The sequence below is a fragment of the Bubalus bubalis genome, chromosome 2, assembly GCF_019923935.1.
Source record: "Bubalus bubalis isolate 160015118507 breed Murrah chromosome 2, NDDB_SH_1, whole genome shotgun sequence".
Lineage (NCBI taxonomy): Eukaryota > Metazoa > Chordata > Mammalia > Artiodactyla > Bovidae > Bubalus > Bubalus bubalis.
Genome location: NC_059158.1, coordinates 27,681,051 through 27,696,671, shown reverse-complemented (window position 1 = coordinate 27,696,671; position 15,621 = coordinate 27,681,051). Strand labels below are relative to the sequence as shown.

At 41.9% G+C, this 15,621-nt stretch overlaps 1 protein-coding gene across 4 annotated transcripts in view; it reads right to left on the bottom strand.

Annotated features, from left to right (window-relative positions):
- PKHD1 (PKHD1 ciliary IPT domain containing fibrocystin/polyductin) overlaps positions 1-15,621 on the bottom strand; it is a 445,850-nt gene that overhangs the window by 366,798 nt on the left and 63,431 nt on the right. For all 4 annotated transcript variants that reach the window (XM_044929073.2, XM_044929075.2, XM_044929078.2 and 1 more), the window contains exons 30-34: positions 15,011-15,206; positions 14,247-14,314; positions 9,420-11,015; positions 6,578-6,721; positions 18-237 (exon numbers count right to left, since the gene is read on the bottom strand). In XM_044929073.2, the coding sequence (XP_044785008.2) occupies positions 18-237; positions 6,578-6,721; positions 9,420-11,015; positions 14,247-14,314; positions 15,011-15,206 (2,224 nt within the window). The remainder of the gene's footprint in view (positions 1-17; positions 238-6,577; positions 6,722-9,419; positions 11,016-14,246; positions 14,315-15,010; positions 15,207-15,621) is intronic.

Here is a 15,621-nt window from a genome sequence, read left to right as displayed (position 1 = left end):
GGAGAGGACTGAGTTACCTGATGAAGAGGCCTGAGAACGATGGAAGGATAGACTCTGTCCAATGATCTCGTGCCAAGAGGCATCGGGAACTTTCCTCACAGATGTAGAAGTAAGGCCATGATTCCGGCAGGCTCTCTGTCCCCACAGTGATGATCAAATCACAGTGCACATAGCTGCAGCTGGCGGTCTCGCAGTCCTCCTCCTCAGGCCTCAGGTCACACAGGGAAGCTAAGGACACTGCAGGAAACAGTCACCACTGGTTTAGGTGATAACCACAGAGAGAACTGAAGGCCTCACGTTGTTTCATCAACCAAGCCCATGTGCTGTACTTTGACCAATAGGAAAATAAACTTACTCATTTACTCTTCTTAAAAATCAGGAAAACAAACATCATGTATTAATGCATATGTGGAATCATGAAAAATGATACAGGTAAACCTATTAGCAGGGCAGGAATAGAGACACAGATGTAGAGAATGGACATAATGGACATGTGGACATAAGGGTGAGGGAGGGGAGGGTGGTTTGAACTGAGAGATTAGGATTGACATATATACACTACCATGTATAAAATAGACAGCTAGTGGGAACCTGTTGTATAACACAGGGAGCTCAGTTCCATGCTCTGTGATTATCTAGATAGATGGGATGAGAAGGAGGGGCAGTGGGACAAAGGTTCAAGAGGGAAGGGATATACATATACACATAGCTGATTCCCAGGTGGCACTAGCGGTAAAGAACCCACCTGCCAATGCAGGAGACACAAGAGACGCGGGTTTGATCCCTGGGTCAAGAAGATCCCCTGGAGTAGGAAATGGCAACCCACTCCAGCATTCTTGCCCTGGAAAATCCCACGGATAGAGGAGCCTGGTGGGCTACGTCCATAGAGTTGCAAAAAGTCAGACATGACTAAAGCGACTTAACACGCCTAGCCGATTTATGTTATTATACAGCAGACACTCACACGACGTGGTAAAGCAACTATGTGCTGTGCTGTGCTTAGTTGCTCAGTCGTGTCAGACTTGCTGCAATCCCATGGACTGTAGCCCACCAGGCTCCTCTATCCATGTGGATTCCCCAGGCAAGAATACTGGAGTGGGTTGCCCTCCTCTGGGGGATCTTCCCTACCCAGAATCGAACCCAGATCTCCCACATTGCAGGTGGATTCTTTACCATCTGAGCCACCAGGGAAGCCTGTGAATACTGGAGTGGGTAGCCTCTCTCTTCTCCAGGGAATCTTCCCGACCCAGGAATTGAAGTGGAGTCTCCTGCGTTACAGGCAGATTTTTTAACCAGCTGAGCTACCAGGGAAGCCCAAAGCAACTATACCCCCAAAAATAAATAACACATGTCCATGTATGAAAAAAAACACCACAATATTGTAATTATCCTCTAATAAAATACATTAATTTTTAAAATGTATTAGATATACATAATACATACAGAAGGATATAAATCATGTTTTTGTAAAATATAAATCATCCAAGTAAAAAAAACTCATGTGAATGTACCACAGGATCAGCCAACATAAAGTCTAACACCGGCACGATGCTCGCCAATCGACGCGCTCCTGGCCAAGTCTATCACTCTTCCTCCTCATTCTCGGAAACAACCACTAGACAGAAGGTGGCTGACTTTTACTTCCGTTTGAACTTTAGAAAGTTATACATGGCATAATATTCTTAGACCTGCTTTCTTCACTCCACATTATGTTTCCAAGATTTAGCCATATTATCACACATAACTGCTGTTCCAATGTTTTCATTGCTCTTCAACACTGCTTTGTGTGAAAGTACTACAGTGTATTTGCCTACTCTGTCACCAATGGACTTTGGGGAATTTCCCAGCTTTTGCCACTACAAATATGTGATGCATTTTCTCTAGAGGATATGTCTCTAAGAAAATTGTTTGTGCCATTTTACTTTCCTATCTTTATGGGTTCCCAGTAATGCACATAATTGCCAGCACTTAAGATTATCAGACTTAATTTTGGTCAGTCCAGTGAGTATACAAAAGCATTTCATTGTGACCTCAATTTGCATCTTCATCATTATTTTTTAGGTTGAAGAGCATTTTGTATATTTAGTAATAACTCCTATTTTCTCTTCTATGAACTTCCCGTGTAGGTCACTCGCCCCTTTGTTCTACTGGAATGCTTATCTTTTCCTTATTGATTTGTGCCATTTTATATTCTGAGTGCTAATCCTAAAGAAGTTACATGCTTATTAACACCTTCTCCAGGTGTGTGGCTAGACTTCTCATTATCTTTATGGGATCTCTTGATTAACTGAAGTTCTTGATTTTCATATAGAGAGTTCGATTAACATTTCATAAAGAAGAAAAGCAATGATTTGAAGCTCTCTGACCCTGAGACCATTTCTTCCCAGGTCACGAGACACAATGTAAAAAGCATCACCAAGGCAGACTGGCAATAACCTTTAACAGGAGGATGAACAAGTCTGCCATTTCCTACTTTCTTTGGAGTAGGAAATGACAACCCACTCCAGTGTTCTTGCCTGGAGAATCCTATGGACAGAGGAGCCTGGCAGGCTAGAGCCCACCGGATTGCAAAGAGCTAGACATGACAAAGCAACTAAGCACGAACACGTCTCTAGGTGAGATGGTTTGGGAGCACCTCTGCCTGAAAACCTTAATCAAATAGAAAAAAAAACAAATTTTCTCTAGTCTTCTACTTCAGGAGCTAGCCTATTCACGCAGGTAAAGAACATGTGTTATCAAGGACTATGAGTTTGAAGCTAAGACACCTGCCCATGTCACATGACTGCATGCAGCAAGGGATGAGGCAAATACACACGAGGGTTTGCCGTTACTCATTCACACAAAAATAGTTACTATTTTTGCTGGTACATTCTGAAGCACCTGACACGTCGTAGGTTCTGTGACTGTGTTCCCAACGAATTATAGCAGTTAAAACGTCTGGAAAGTAAGACTCTCACATGGACAGAGGAAACATGAGAACTTTCCAGTTAGTAAGCCCTAGGGCAAATAAAAACAGACTTAACACCTATAAAATAATGAACTCATTACGGGTGATTAGGTGGATGCAAATTGACAAGGTGGATTATGATAAATGCCCAGAGCTGGGGATCAGAATCCAGGAATTTTACTCAATTTTACTCAAGGTTCTGCCACGAAATAGCTGTGCAACCTTAATCATTTTAGGTTTTCGCACCTCACAGAAAAAATCAGTTTCCATGAAGAAGTCATATCGTATAAGTCAAGATATAAATGCAGGAACCCAAAAGATCTAATATCTTGCTGATTTTAAACAGAGTGTTAAACTGACAAGGTGCTATAACAACCTATCATATGAAAAAGTAAAATTCTTCTTTCATCAGAAGTATAATTTGAGGGAAAAGTGAAGATGTGTGCGTGTGTGCTGTCTCTTCAGTCGTGTCCAACTCTTTGCACCACTATGGACTATAACCCGCCAGGCTCCTCTGACCATGAGATTCTCCAGTCAAGAATTCTGGAGTGGGTTGCCATGCCCTCTGCCAGGGGATCTTCCCGATCCAGGGATCAAACACATGTCTCCTGCCATCTCCTACATCACAGGCAGATTCTTTACTGCTGAGCCACTGGAGAAGCCCCAAAGTTAAGATGAAAGACCCCAAAGCAGCAAAACGACTTTTTTAAAAGCTTCATCTTTAAAAAAAAAAATTTATTGAAGTATAGTTGATTTACAATACTATATTAGTTTCAATGATACAGCATAGTGATTCCATATTTCTACAGAGTCTCAGAAGAGAAATGCCAAAATGTTTCCTGATACAGCAGTTCCCAAGGTTGTGCATTTCTAACAGACTCCCAGGTGCTGCTACTGTTGCTGACCCAGTAATAATAATTTTTTTCAATAATCCTTCCATAATAATATAATCCTCAATAATAAAATCGTTGAGAAGCATTATGTTAGAAGAACTGAAATTATTCAGCTTTCCCAAGGGCTTCCAACTGATTAAGGTGAAAAAAATAGAGTGGGGAGCATTAGGTAAAAGGGCAGATTTCTCTGGAAGGAGTAACTGTGGAACCACTTGAGGGAGTTACTGCTGTGAAAGTGCCCGCTAAAAAAATCTTTTAAAGTATAACAGATTCTTAACTAACTTGATTCTGTACAGTCCTTTCTGAAGGAAGGGGAATTATTAGTAGTTTTTAAGAATTTCTGAGATACATCCCTCTGACAGTTTGATGTCCATTATAGACCTACTTCTTGGGGGGAAAAATACATAATCATAGTCACAAAATATTTTATTCAATTTCAGAGATTCATAGAATCTCCAACTTCCATCTTGGATCTTAAGTAAGAAATCAGTGGAGTAAGATTTCACAAGTTCCTCTCCATCTTTAGACATTTTTTAAAAGACTTATTTTTTAATGAAAAAGGAAAAATCAAATTATCCATTTCTCTGGAATAAATGAGCTGCCCTGCACAATCAATGAGTGTTTGCTGACACCTAGTGGTAAGAGTAAGAGTCACAGCTTCTCACTCATGTTTTCCTCTTAAAATATCAAGAAATTTTGAAAAGTCTTTTTATAAATTTAACCAAATCTCATTAAATATAATAATTTATTTTATCATCCTCCTGTGAGTTATGAAACCCCCAATAAAACACAACTTCTCTAATCCTGACTTCATGGTTTTTAAGTTTGTACTTCTGGTTGTCTTGAAACAATAGCAAGGGGTTGACTGATTTAAAGAGTGTATATGTGAAAGCCACACCTTCCCCCAGAAAAAAAAAAACTGTAGCAGCATTTATTAAATATTAGGACCTAGAAATGGTTGATTTTATGTTTCCCTGGTGACTGGACGGGTAAGGAATGCTCCAGCAACGTAGGAGACCCAGGTTTCATCCCTAGTTTGGGAAGATCCCCTGGAGAAGGGAGTGGCTGTCCACTCCAGTATTCTTGTCTGTTGAATCCCATAGACAGAGGAGACTAGCAGGCTACAGGCCATGGGGTCACAATGAGTGGAACACATCCGAGCAACTAACACTTTCTATTTCTACCATTTCCCAATTCCCTTATTTATTCTTTCATCAAACATTGATTTTGCACGTCCTCTAAGCCAGGACAGTTCTATGCATAGGAGTGAGAGCAGAGAAACAGATATATTAACTTAAATTTTCTACCATATCCTCCATTTCCTACTGCAGAATCTTAAGTAGAATAATACTCTCTTCTATAATGTTCTGCTTATACACGTGATGATAATAAGACCCTCAGATTCTGGTCTTTTAAACAAGGGTTGTTTCTCCTCCCCCAACTCTTCCCCCTCCTCTCCTTCCTCCTTCTAGTCTAAGACAATCCAATGTAAACTGCCGTCACACTAGTATTATACATCATGGAATTTTTGTCCAAGCTCAGAGGAAGTGATGCTTTTATCACTGTAAGTCTTCTATCCACAGTCAAGTTGCTAACACATAAATTAGGAATATAACTTAAAGCATTACACAGAAAACATGAGGGCAAATGGTTTTTAAATGCCCAGGTACAAGATGTATGACTATGCAAATAAGATAATCAGGTGGTTTAGCTGACCCTGTAGTGATTAATGGCAATTTCATCCCTGAAACATTCTTTTTCTGAAGCTCAGTGGGCAGTTAGTATGTGTTGTGAGCTTCATGGGAAAATCAAGTCTTGCACTTTGCATTCTAACCCCCCCACCCCACAAAGACATAGCTTCCCATGCCATATTTTACGAAACTTAAAGGGCTTCCCAGGTGGTTCAGGGGTAAAGAATCTGCCTGCCAATGCAGGAAATGCAGGTTCAATCCCGGGAAGATCACCGGAAGAAGGAAACAGCAGCCCATTCTAGTATTCTTTCCTGGAATATCCCACAGACAGAGGAGCCTGGCGGGCTACAGTCCACAGGGTCGAAAAGAACTGGACATGACTTAGCGGCTAAACAGCAACAAACTACAACAAAGCTTAAAGCAATGAGAGATCGTGGTTATTTTACTGAGTTATGGCTCAGATAATCACCTGGACTTTACAGAATAAAAGGATAATGTCAACATTGACCCTTTTGCCTATAATAAGATTCAGGACCTGAGTACACTAATGTGCAAGACATTTCCAGCCGGATGATGTAATCCCTTCACTAGTACTTCCAGTAGGCAGACATTTCCAGCAGCCCCACCTCAGGAGACAAAGAGACTATTTTCTCCCTCATGCCTATGCTGCCATTGAAACTAGTATTCACAACTCAGAATCACTTTCCCCGTCATCACAGAACTGCTGTCAAAAATATGTGATAAATTTTTTGCTGTTATTAATATGACAAAAAAAACTATTATGAGTCATCTTAACAGGCGGTCCTCAGTACTATCACTTTACATGGGGATCAGAGAAAACTTTTTCCATAGGAACAAACAGAAAAATTGAGTCAATATTGGTGATGGACTTGTGCTGTGACTCATGGGGTCGCAAAGAGTCGGACCCGACTGAGCGACTGAACTGAACTGAACTGAGAGCATGAATTACCAAAAAAATGCAGTTAACCAAAGTATGCTAATTTCACACCTACTCTTTATAAAACAAATCTGGTGTTTTTACTGACCATCGAGGGGCAGAACCAAGCAGCTGAAGGCAGACACCGTCGCATTAGCCAAGACTTGGCAGGGAGCACCACACACGGCAGCTGAGATGTTCCCGGGAGAAAATCCTGCTCCAAACACGTGCATGAGCCTCCCGCCTAGGCGGCCTTTAAAGACAAAAATGAGGAGTTTACCATCACAGAGGCAAATCTTTTTTTTTTTTTTTTTTTTCTCAAAATTCAAACCTATGCTTTCTTGCTGCCCACCCTTCTTTCCATGCCTAATGGAGTCCACACAATTGGCCTGAGATCCCTGATTTTTTCAGTTTCCTGTCACTAAGATCTGAGCTCTGAAGCCCATTCTGTCAAACCCCAGTCATAATCAACAACCTATGAAAAGTGTCATGATTCTTACGTATGAAAATAATGCTTGTTTATCGTTTATAAACTTTTTATACAGGAGAGTACAAAATGAAAGTAAAACTTCCCTTACCTACTCATCTCACTCCCCAGAAAAAGACATGTCTAGTTTCTTGGGACCCCTTTAGGATTTTCTAAAGCATATAGACTATTTTACTACAAACTGATCATTCTATACATAGCATTCTATGACTTGTTTTTTTAATTAGAAATGCAGCATAAACATCTTTCCAAGTCTCTCTCTCTCTATATATATATATAGAGAGAGAGAGAGAGAGAGAGAGATCCAGCTCTTCATTTTAATAGACATTTAGAATTCCATTATATGATTATGCCCTAATTTACTGAGCAATTTTCCTGTTGATTGCTGAAAGTAGAAGTGAAAGTCACTCAGTCCTGTCTGACTCTTTGTGACCCGATGGACTATACAGTCCATGGAATTCTCCAGTCCAGAATACTGGAGTGGGTAGCCTTCCCCGTCTCCAGGGGATCTTCCCAACCCAGAGATTGAACCCAGGCCTCCCACATTGCAGGAGGATTCTTTACTAGCTGAGCCCCCAGGGAAGCCCAAGAATACTGAAGTGGGTGGCCTATCCCTTCTCCAGGGGATCTTCGCAACCCAGGAATCAAACCTGGGTCTCCTGCATTGCAAGGAGCTATCAGCATACCAACTGAGCTATCAGGAATAGTTTCATAATTTCTCCCCTTTTGCTGCAATTAAAAGTGCTGCAATGGACTATACACTTACATGAATAAAAATGATGCAAACTCTTAGACGTGGAATTACTAGGTTAACAGAAAAGGAAATTTTTAGTTTGGAAAGATATGGCCATATTTCTCTCCAAAGTAATGTTGCCCTGCTTTACACTCCTACCTGCTGTGTAGGAAGTATGCCTATCCAATGGGTAAAGTCAAGACAATATGTTTTGCTTCAGTATGAGAACCAATAAAGGAAAATGCCGGTTGAAATCTCTAGTCCATGCTGAGATTCCAGCTTCTCCCACCTTCATGTCAAGTCTAGGTGGTACTTACACAGCCACCTGACCAAGTTTTTGCCTGGGTACATTCTTACCCCTGCTCTCTTGCCTAAAAATCATGGATTTTTAGAGAGTTGAAAGGGGAACTAGGGAGGAAAAACCAGCCCCAACCTTTTATCAGATAAGAATGCTGAGGCTTAAAAAAGTTACCCAGCTAACATAGTAACAGACTTAGAAACAAGCCCCAATCCCTATAGTATCTCACCCAGCTGAGGACAGACACATTTGTTCCAAAAAATGGATTGGTACTTCTTCCGTCTAAGACCCTGCTCCATGACTTCTAAACTTTCTGCATCACAATCACATTTGAACTATCTTAAGTGTGTTCTTTGGAAGGAATGATGCTAAAGTTGAAACTCCAGTACTTTGGCCACCTCATGCAAAGAGTTGACTCATTGGAAAAGACTCTGATGCTGGGAAGGATTGGGGGCAGGAGGAGAAGGGGACGACAGAGGATGAGGTGGCTGGATGGCATCACCGACTCGATGGACGTGAGTTTGAGTGAGCTCCGGGAGGTGGTGATGGACAGGGAGGCCTGGTGTGCTGCAATTCATGGGGTCAAAAAGAGTCGGACACGACTGAGCAACTGAACTGAACTGAACTGAAGTGTGTTTATGTGCTAAGTCACTTCAGTTGTGTCTGACTCTTTAAAACCCCATGGACTGTAACCCACCAGGCTCCTCTGTCCATAGGGTTCTCCAGACAAAAATACTGGAGTGGTTTGCCATGCCTCCTTCAGGGGATCTTCCCCACCCAGGGATGAAACCCACATCTCTTATGTCTCCTGCATTGGCAGGTGGGTTCTTCACCACTAGGGCCACCTAGGAAGCCCCATCTTAAATGCAGGAAGACATTAAAGGAACAGAAACCCAAACCTTCCCTGTAAGAAAAGGCAAAGCACACTGCAGTATATCTCAAAGGAGAGAAAGTTCAACCAATGCAGCTGTACTGCACAATTGGCCTGTTATTTATGGAGTATGAATTCATGTGTGAAATAGTACAAAATGATAAAAATTAATCATATTTAATACGTTTAAAACAATTCCAATTGGCAAAGAGGTCTAAAAATAGATGAAGGCATTTATGCTCTACTTAAATGATCAAATTATGAGCTCTTACAAATGGTATTATTTAATTTAAAACACAAATTAAAGTGGGTTAATGCATCAAATTAAAAGACAATCAAACACTTAGAGAATATGCACAATCTCCTCAACAACAACAACAAAATGCCTCATAATTGGAGCATGACAAAGTTTTAGGAGGAAGCTAGGACTGTAAGAGGCCAACCGGCTTCTCTCTTCTTCTGTTGTTCAAACTGATGCTGATTTCCTACCTTGTAGAGTGGTGAGAGGAGCTATTAATTCACTTACATAAAGACAGCTCTCTGCCTCATCTGTCTGACTTACCAAAATTCTCGGTCACTGCTGTAATGGTCACTCTGGAAGTGAACACCAGGATGGACGAGGCCCACCCTCTCATGCGGTCGTAACCTCTGACTTGGTACTTCCCAGTCGGAAGGGATGGGACCACACAGTGGAGAAGGGTATGGTTGCCAGAGACACCCACACAAGGGGACATCCCAATAAAAATGTCTACATTTGCAGCTCCTGAGATCCGGGCTACCGAAAAGGTTAAGACATCATCAGTATGAGAAACAGAGAGCAATTCAGGAGTGAAGGCACTGCTGTAAGCAATGACACCCATCTGATAGGAAAGTCCATCTACCTCTATGACCAGGGCAGCAGAGCCATTCCCTGCAGGAACAGCACATTGGATGAGCTCAGAGCCGAGGCTCACGGTCAGGCAGGCCTGCTGGCCAATGTAGACTAATGTGGAGTTCAGTCCCTTCAGGGCTGTGCCCTCTAAGGTCAAGAGGCTTCCACCATAGAGGCTGAAATTCTTGGGGAAATAATGAAACACTTGAGGCCAAACATGGAAGTGTCTGGACAAGTTACCAGAACAGGCATACCCATATCTTGCATGAAAAACAGATAGGTAGTGAGGTCCAGGGGACAAGTCACTTATCCAGCACGCCACGTGGCTTGCATTATGGAAAGCCACAGTGCAAGCAAGACGATCATCCACAAACACCACTGGCTCATCAGCCGTGATACCTAATCTCTGACCCCTGACCAGCACTGTGGTCAGAGACCCACTGATGTTTGTGGTCCAATCATCCATGATAGGAGTTGTCTCTTCACACAAAAAAAGAGTACAGTTCCCCTGACACGTGCTGGGAAGTCCATTCACCAGGACAGCGACATTCAGGGCGAAGGAAGCACCAGGCATGGGGTCACCCACGGGGGTAATCCGGCAGAGGATTGTCTGGTCCCCCAAACTCAAAATCACACAAGTAAAGGGACCAGAGAGGTCAACCTCCACTGAGCCCCTGCTGGAGTGGAGAGCCAAGCCCGTCACTGTGAGAACAGTCCCTCCGCAAGTGGACCCGTGTGTTGGGAAAATGGAGGTTATCTGAGGCATCACCACACACTGCTGGGGCACCGCAGACATGTCAGCAAACCCCATCTGCCTCTGGTGTACTTGGAGAGGATACAGGCCGGCCTCCAAAGTGTCAAGAGGAAAAGTGCACCCAGCCAGGCTCAAGTTGCTCCCAGGAGAGGGAGTCTGGAGATCACAGCTCAAGTTACCCAGACGGACAACGGAGTCGGAGAGATTTTGTCCCTCCACATAGAGCCTCAGGCTGTGATTCGTAACTTCTCCTCGCATGGCAGTGACCACTGGTGTTGCTGCCACTTCATACATGAAGGTGAAGCCCTTCCCCACCAGGCGAGGCGAAGGTCGGTGGGGGAAGGGCTTGCTGCCAGCCCAGACCTCCACAGGGACTGGGGCACTCAGCAGCAGGGGGGCTGGCGGCGGGGTCTCACACCAGATGCTGGTCTCTGTTGAGTTCACAATGTCACAGGACTGATTGCCCACCAGCACCCAAAGCAAAGCTCGGTCCCTGCTGAACCCTCTTCCTGAGATGCTGAGGATGGTTCCACCTGAAGCACAAATATTGAGAAAAAAACTGAGAAGCTGGTATTTCAGAACTAGGAACTCACAGCAGCTGTGTGAGCCCCAGAACAACTAAGTGAAAGGTGGGGTAAGCGTTAGTGAAATTTTTCGCCTCGCCCCACCAGTGTTAAATGTATGACCGTTTTGGCAGGAGTCAGATGGGCTGAAATTCACATGGCAGTAAAACAACACAAATTATTCCATAAGAAGAATGTTTATAAAATTTAAGACAAAATACATTTTCAAGTATATTTATAGATCCTAGTCAACTTCGACACTAATGAAAAATCAAATTTCTTGACATGCTCTTGTCATCTGCTGTATTATCGTACATGCTATTCTACATTATTCTATATATTACCACATAGAAAGAGTATATGTGTAATTCATATACACATATATACAACATATACATTAATAAAAATTCAAATTCTCTAGTCTTCTTATCATCTGTTGTATTAACTGCCCTATTATTCCATATTATTCTCTATATTATTATGCAGAGTATACGTATATTGTTCTATATATGACCAAACTGACAGCATATTAAAAAGCAGAGACATTTTCACCTTGCTAATAGTTTCCTTTGATGTGCAGAAGCTTTTAAGGTTAATTAGGTCCCATTTGTTTATTTTTGCTTTTATTTCCAATATTCTGGGAGGTGGGTCATAGAGGATCCTGCTGTGATGTATGTCAGAGAGTGTTTTGCCTATGTTCTCCTCTAGGAGTTTTATAGTTTCTGGTCTTACGTTTAGATCTTTAATCCATTTTGAGTTTATTTTTGTGTATGGTGTTAGAAAGTGTTCTAGTTTCATTCTTTTACAAGTGGATGACCAGATTTCCCAGCACCACTTGTTAAAGAGATTGTCTTTAATCCATTGTATATTCTTGCCTCCTTTGTCAAAGATAAGGTGTCCATATGTGTGTGGATTTATCTCTGGGCTTTCTATTTTGTTCCATTGATCTATATTACTCAGCCATTAAAAAGAATACATTTGAATCAGTTCTAATGAGGTGGATGAAACTGGAGCCTATTATACAGAGTGAAGTAAGCCAGAAAGAAAAACACCAATACAGTATACTAACGCACATATATGGAATTTAGAAAGATGATAACAATAACCCTGCATACGAGACAGCAAAAGAGACACTGATGTATAGAACAGTCTTATGGACTCTGTGAGAGAGGGAGAGGGTGGGAAGATTTGGGAGAATGGCATTGAAACATGTGAAATATCATGTATTAAACAAGTTGCCAGTCCAGGTTCGATGCACGATACTGGATGCTTGGGGCTGGTGCACTGGGACGACCCAGAGGGTTGGAATGGGGAGGGAGGAGGGAGGAGGGTTCAGGATGGGGAACACATGTATACCTGTGGCGGATTCATTTTGATATTTTGCAAAACTAATACAATTATTTAAAGTTTAAAAATAAAATAAAATTAAAAAAAAAAAAAGCAGAGACATTACTTTGCCAACAAAGGTCCATCTAGTCAAAGCTATGGTTTTGTCAGTAGTCATGTATGCATGTGAGAATTGGACCATAAAGAAAGCTGAACACCAAAGAATTGATGCTTTTGAACTGTGGTGTTAGAGAAGACTCTTGATAGTCTCTAGGACTGCAAGGAGATCAAACCACTCAATCCTAAAGTAAATCAGTCCTGAATATTCATTGGAAGGACTGATGCTGAAGCTGAAACTCTAATACTTTGGCCACCTGATGCGAAGAACTGACTCACTGGGAAAAACTCTGATGCTGGGAAAGATTGAAGGCAGGAGGAGAAGGGGATGACAGGGTATGAGATGGTTGGATGGCATCACTGACTCGATGGACATGAGTTTGAGCAAGCTCTGGGAGTTGGTGATGGACAGGGAAGCCTGGTGTGCTGCAGTCCATGGGGTCGCAGAGTTGGACACAACTGAGCAACTGAACTGATATTCAGCTTACACACTGATGAAAAATTAAATTTGTTGAATTCTTCTACTTATCTTCTACATTAGTCTATATAATGTTTCAGTAATCCATATATTGTATAGTCATACATGTATTTGTATGTGATATATCAAGAGCCACTGAAACACTGAAACATGCTTGTGATTTTGCTGCTATGGTCATATTGTCTCACTTTCTAGTTGAGAACCAATCAAACCCTCTCTACAGGACAGGGATGGGAGCCACAAACCCCTTATCATCACCAAATCAGTGGTAAAGTAAAGCAGCTTTTAAAAGGATTATACTACGTTCAAAAAGGATAATGTACCTACTATAGAATGCAGGGAATACTTCATTTCTCTGTAACGGCCTACATGGAAAAAGAATCTAAAAAATAATGGATATATGTGTATATATTCACTTTACTGTATACCTGAAACTAACACAACATTGTAAATCAACTATACGTTAATAAGAAAATTCTAATGAATAATGTGCTATTTCATACACTGTCACGATGATTATCACATGCAAATACATAGCATTCACTTTTTTTTCTGAAGATGAATAGTTTTCTATATTTCTCTATTTGTCCAGTCCTGACATCTCCCATATTGGCATTTGTGTTTCTCTTTTTTTAATTAGTGAGGTATAGTTGCTTCACATTGTTGTGTTAGTTTCTGCTGAACAACAAAGTGAATCAGCTATTCGTATAAATACATCCCCTCTCTCTTGGACCTCCCTTCCACCCACTCCTTCCCAGCCATCTCCTGACTCTGTCTGGTCCTTCATCCACATCCCAGAGCAAGTAAAGACATCAGAGACTCATGTCTCCTCTCCTTGCATAAGCAATATCGAAATGGCTAACTCAGGAAGCTCTTCACTTGTTTTCTGTATTTTTTTCCATTGAACTGTAGTTGATCTACAATATCATGCTCATTTCCGCTCATTTCTAGTGTATAGCAAAGTGATTTGGTGATAGGTACTCAAGATGTGCCACTTTTTAGATATTTCAGCCTCCTTCCATTAAAAAAAAAAAAAGAAAAGAAAACCAGGCACATGTCTTTTTCATAAAAATTCTTTAATTTTCTGAACTCACTGGGCTAAAGAATCCTGAGTTTCATGCTCTCCAAAGTACTCCACTCAGTTCCCAGGGCAGGCCAAAGTGCCTCTCCCTACAGCCGCATCTCTGGTCTCACTAGTTTATTAATCCAGGAACAAAATCTGAATACCCAGGGAGTAGACTTGCAGAATAAATGAAACCAGTCAAGTCAGAGCCACTCACCCACAAGGGACCCACAGCAAGGCTGGATGCTGAAGACTTCTGTGATGTACTGAATGTGAAGATCCACCCTACAGAAAATGAGGAGATGGTCATGAAATAACTGAAAGTCAGGAGAAGAGAAAGGAAGGCACAGAACAGCAGAGATGTGTATGTTAGAGAAGAAAAGAGAAAGGGGGCTGTGATGGAAAGCATATGAGACCAGCACTGTCCACCAGAGAAAGAGGGAAATAGTGTAGAAAAGAATCTGTGGGGGACGTTTTCGTGCACGGACATCAGGTGGGCACATCAGTCTTCCTGAGCTTATCTACTTTCTGGAATGAAGCGAGGGAACTGCTGGAGAAATGCTGGGCAGAGGGACTTCAGGGCGAAGAGGACTGAGAGCAGCTTGTGCAGTAATTGACAGCATTTATTCAAAGCCCAAGATACAGTCTAATTAAAGATCTTAGTGAAATCAGTCTCTTATTAAGCACAGATTCTTTCTTCTGACATAGAGGTGCCCACCCCACCCCAGCCCAACCAAGAGACATGACATCTTAGCTCCAGAAAGTTCTCCTTTCCCCAACAGGTAAGCCAAAAATTGGACTTGAGAGTGAACTGTCCTGTAGGATCTCTAAGATTTGTTCAAATTTTAGGATTCTCATGAGTTTATCTCTTAACTTCAGAGGAAGAAGAAAAAAACAATGACCTAACTCAAAGCTAGAATTCTTCAACTGAATCATTAGACTATCAGGAGAGCTATAATGAATGGCAGGAGTCCACCTCACCCTTGTGCATGAATGTGGACTCCATTGATGGAGACTGAGATTCCATGGAGCCCGGCAGGCAGCGGGGGGAGCACCACCTCCAGGCCCTGAGCTCTCTGCACTAGGACCCAAGCCCTGGTGTCCCCAATGCGGACTTCAGCATCCAGATCTGTGTGGTTCACTGGCAGCACCATTCCAATGGAAAGGATCTCACCTCCTGTGTTGAAGAAAATCCATTAGCCCCTGTGAAGTGGATTAGTGCTTCAATCACGTATTCAATTCTAAAACTATCTTTCCGGATTAAACACGTGGTCAGCACTGTGCATAATACTCTAATCAAGAGTTTTAATGTCAACCTAATTTTTTTTTCATGAAACTTACAACTCTTTTAATGGAGCTACAGCCTATAACCTCAAGGGCACAGAAAGCAAAATTGTCAGAATGATTATACTCAAGAAGCACTAGTTCATCTCAGTGTCAAGGCAAATCAAGTAGTTATCATGGTCTGCATAACCACCAGAAAGTAACACCTTGTGACCTCTTTTTTAGCCTCCACTTCTCTGAAGATGAAAATCTAAAACTCTGTCTCCAGTATGCACTGAGCCCCATAGCAATGCTATATATGCATTCAG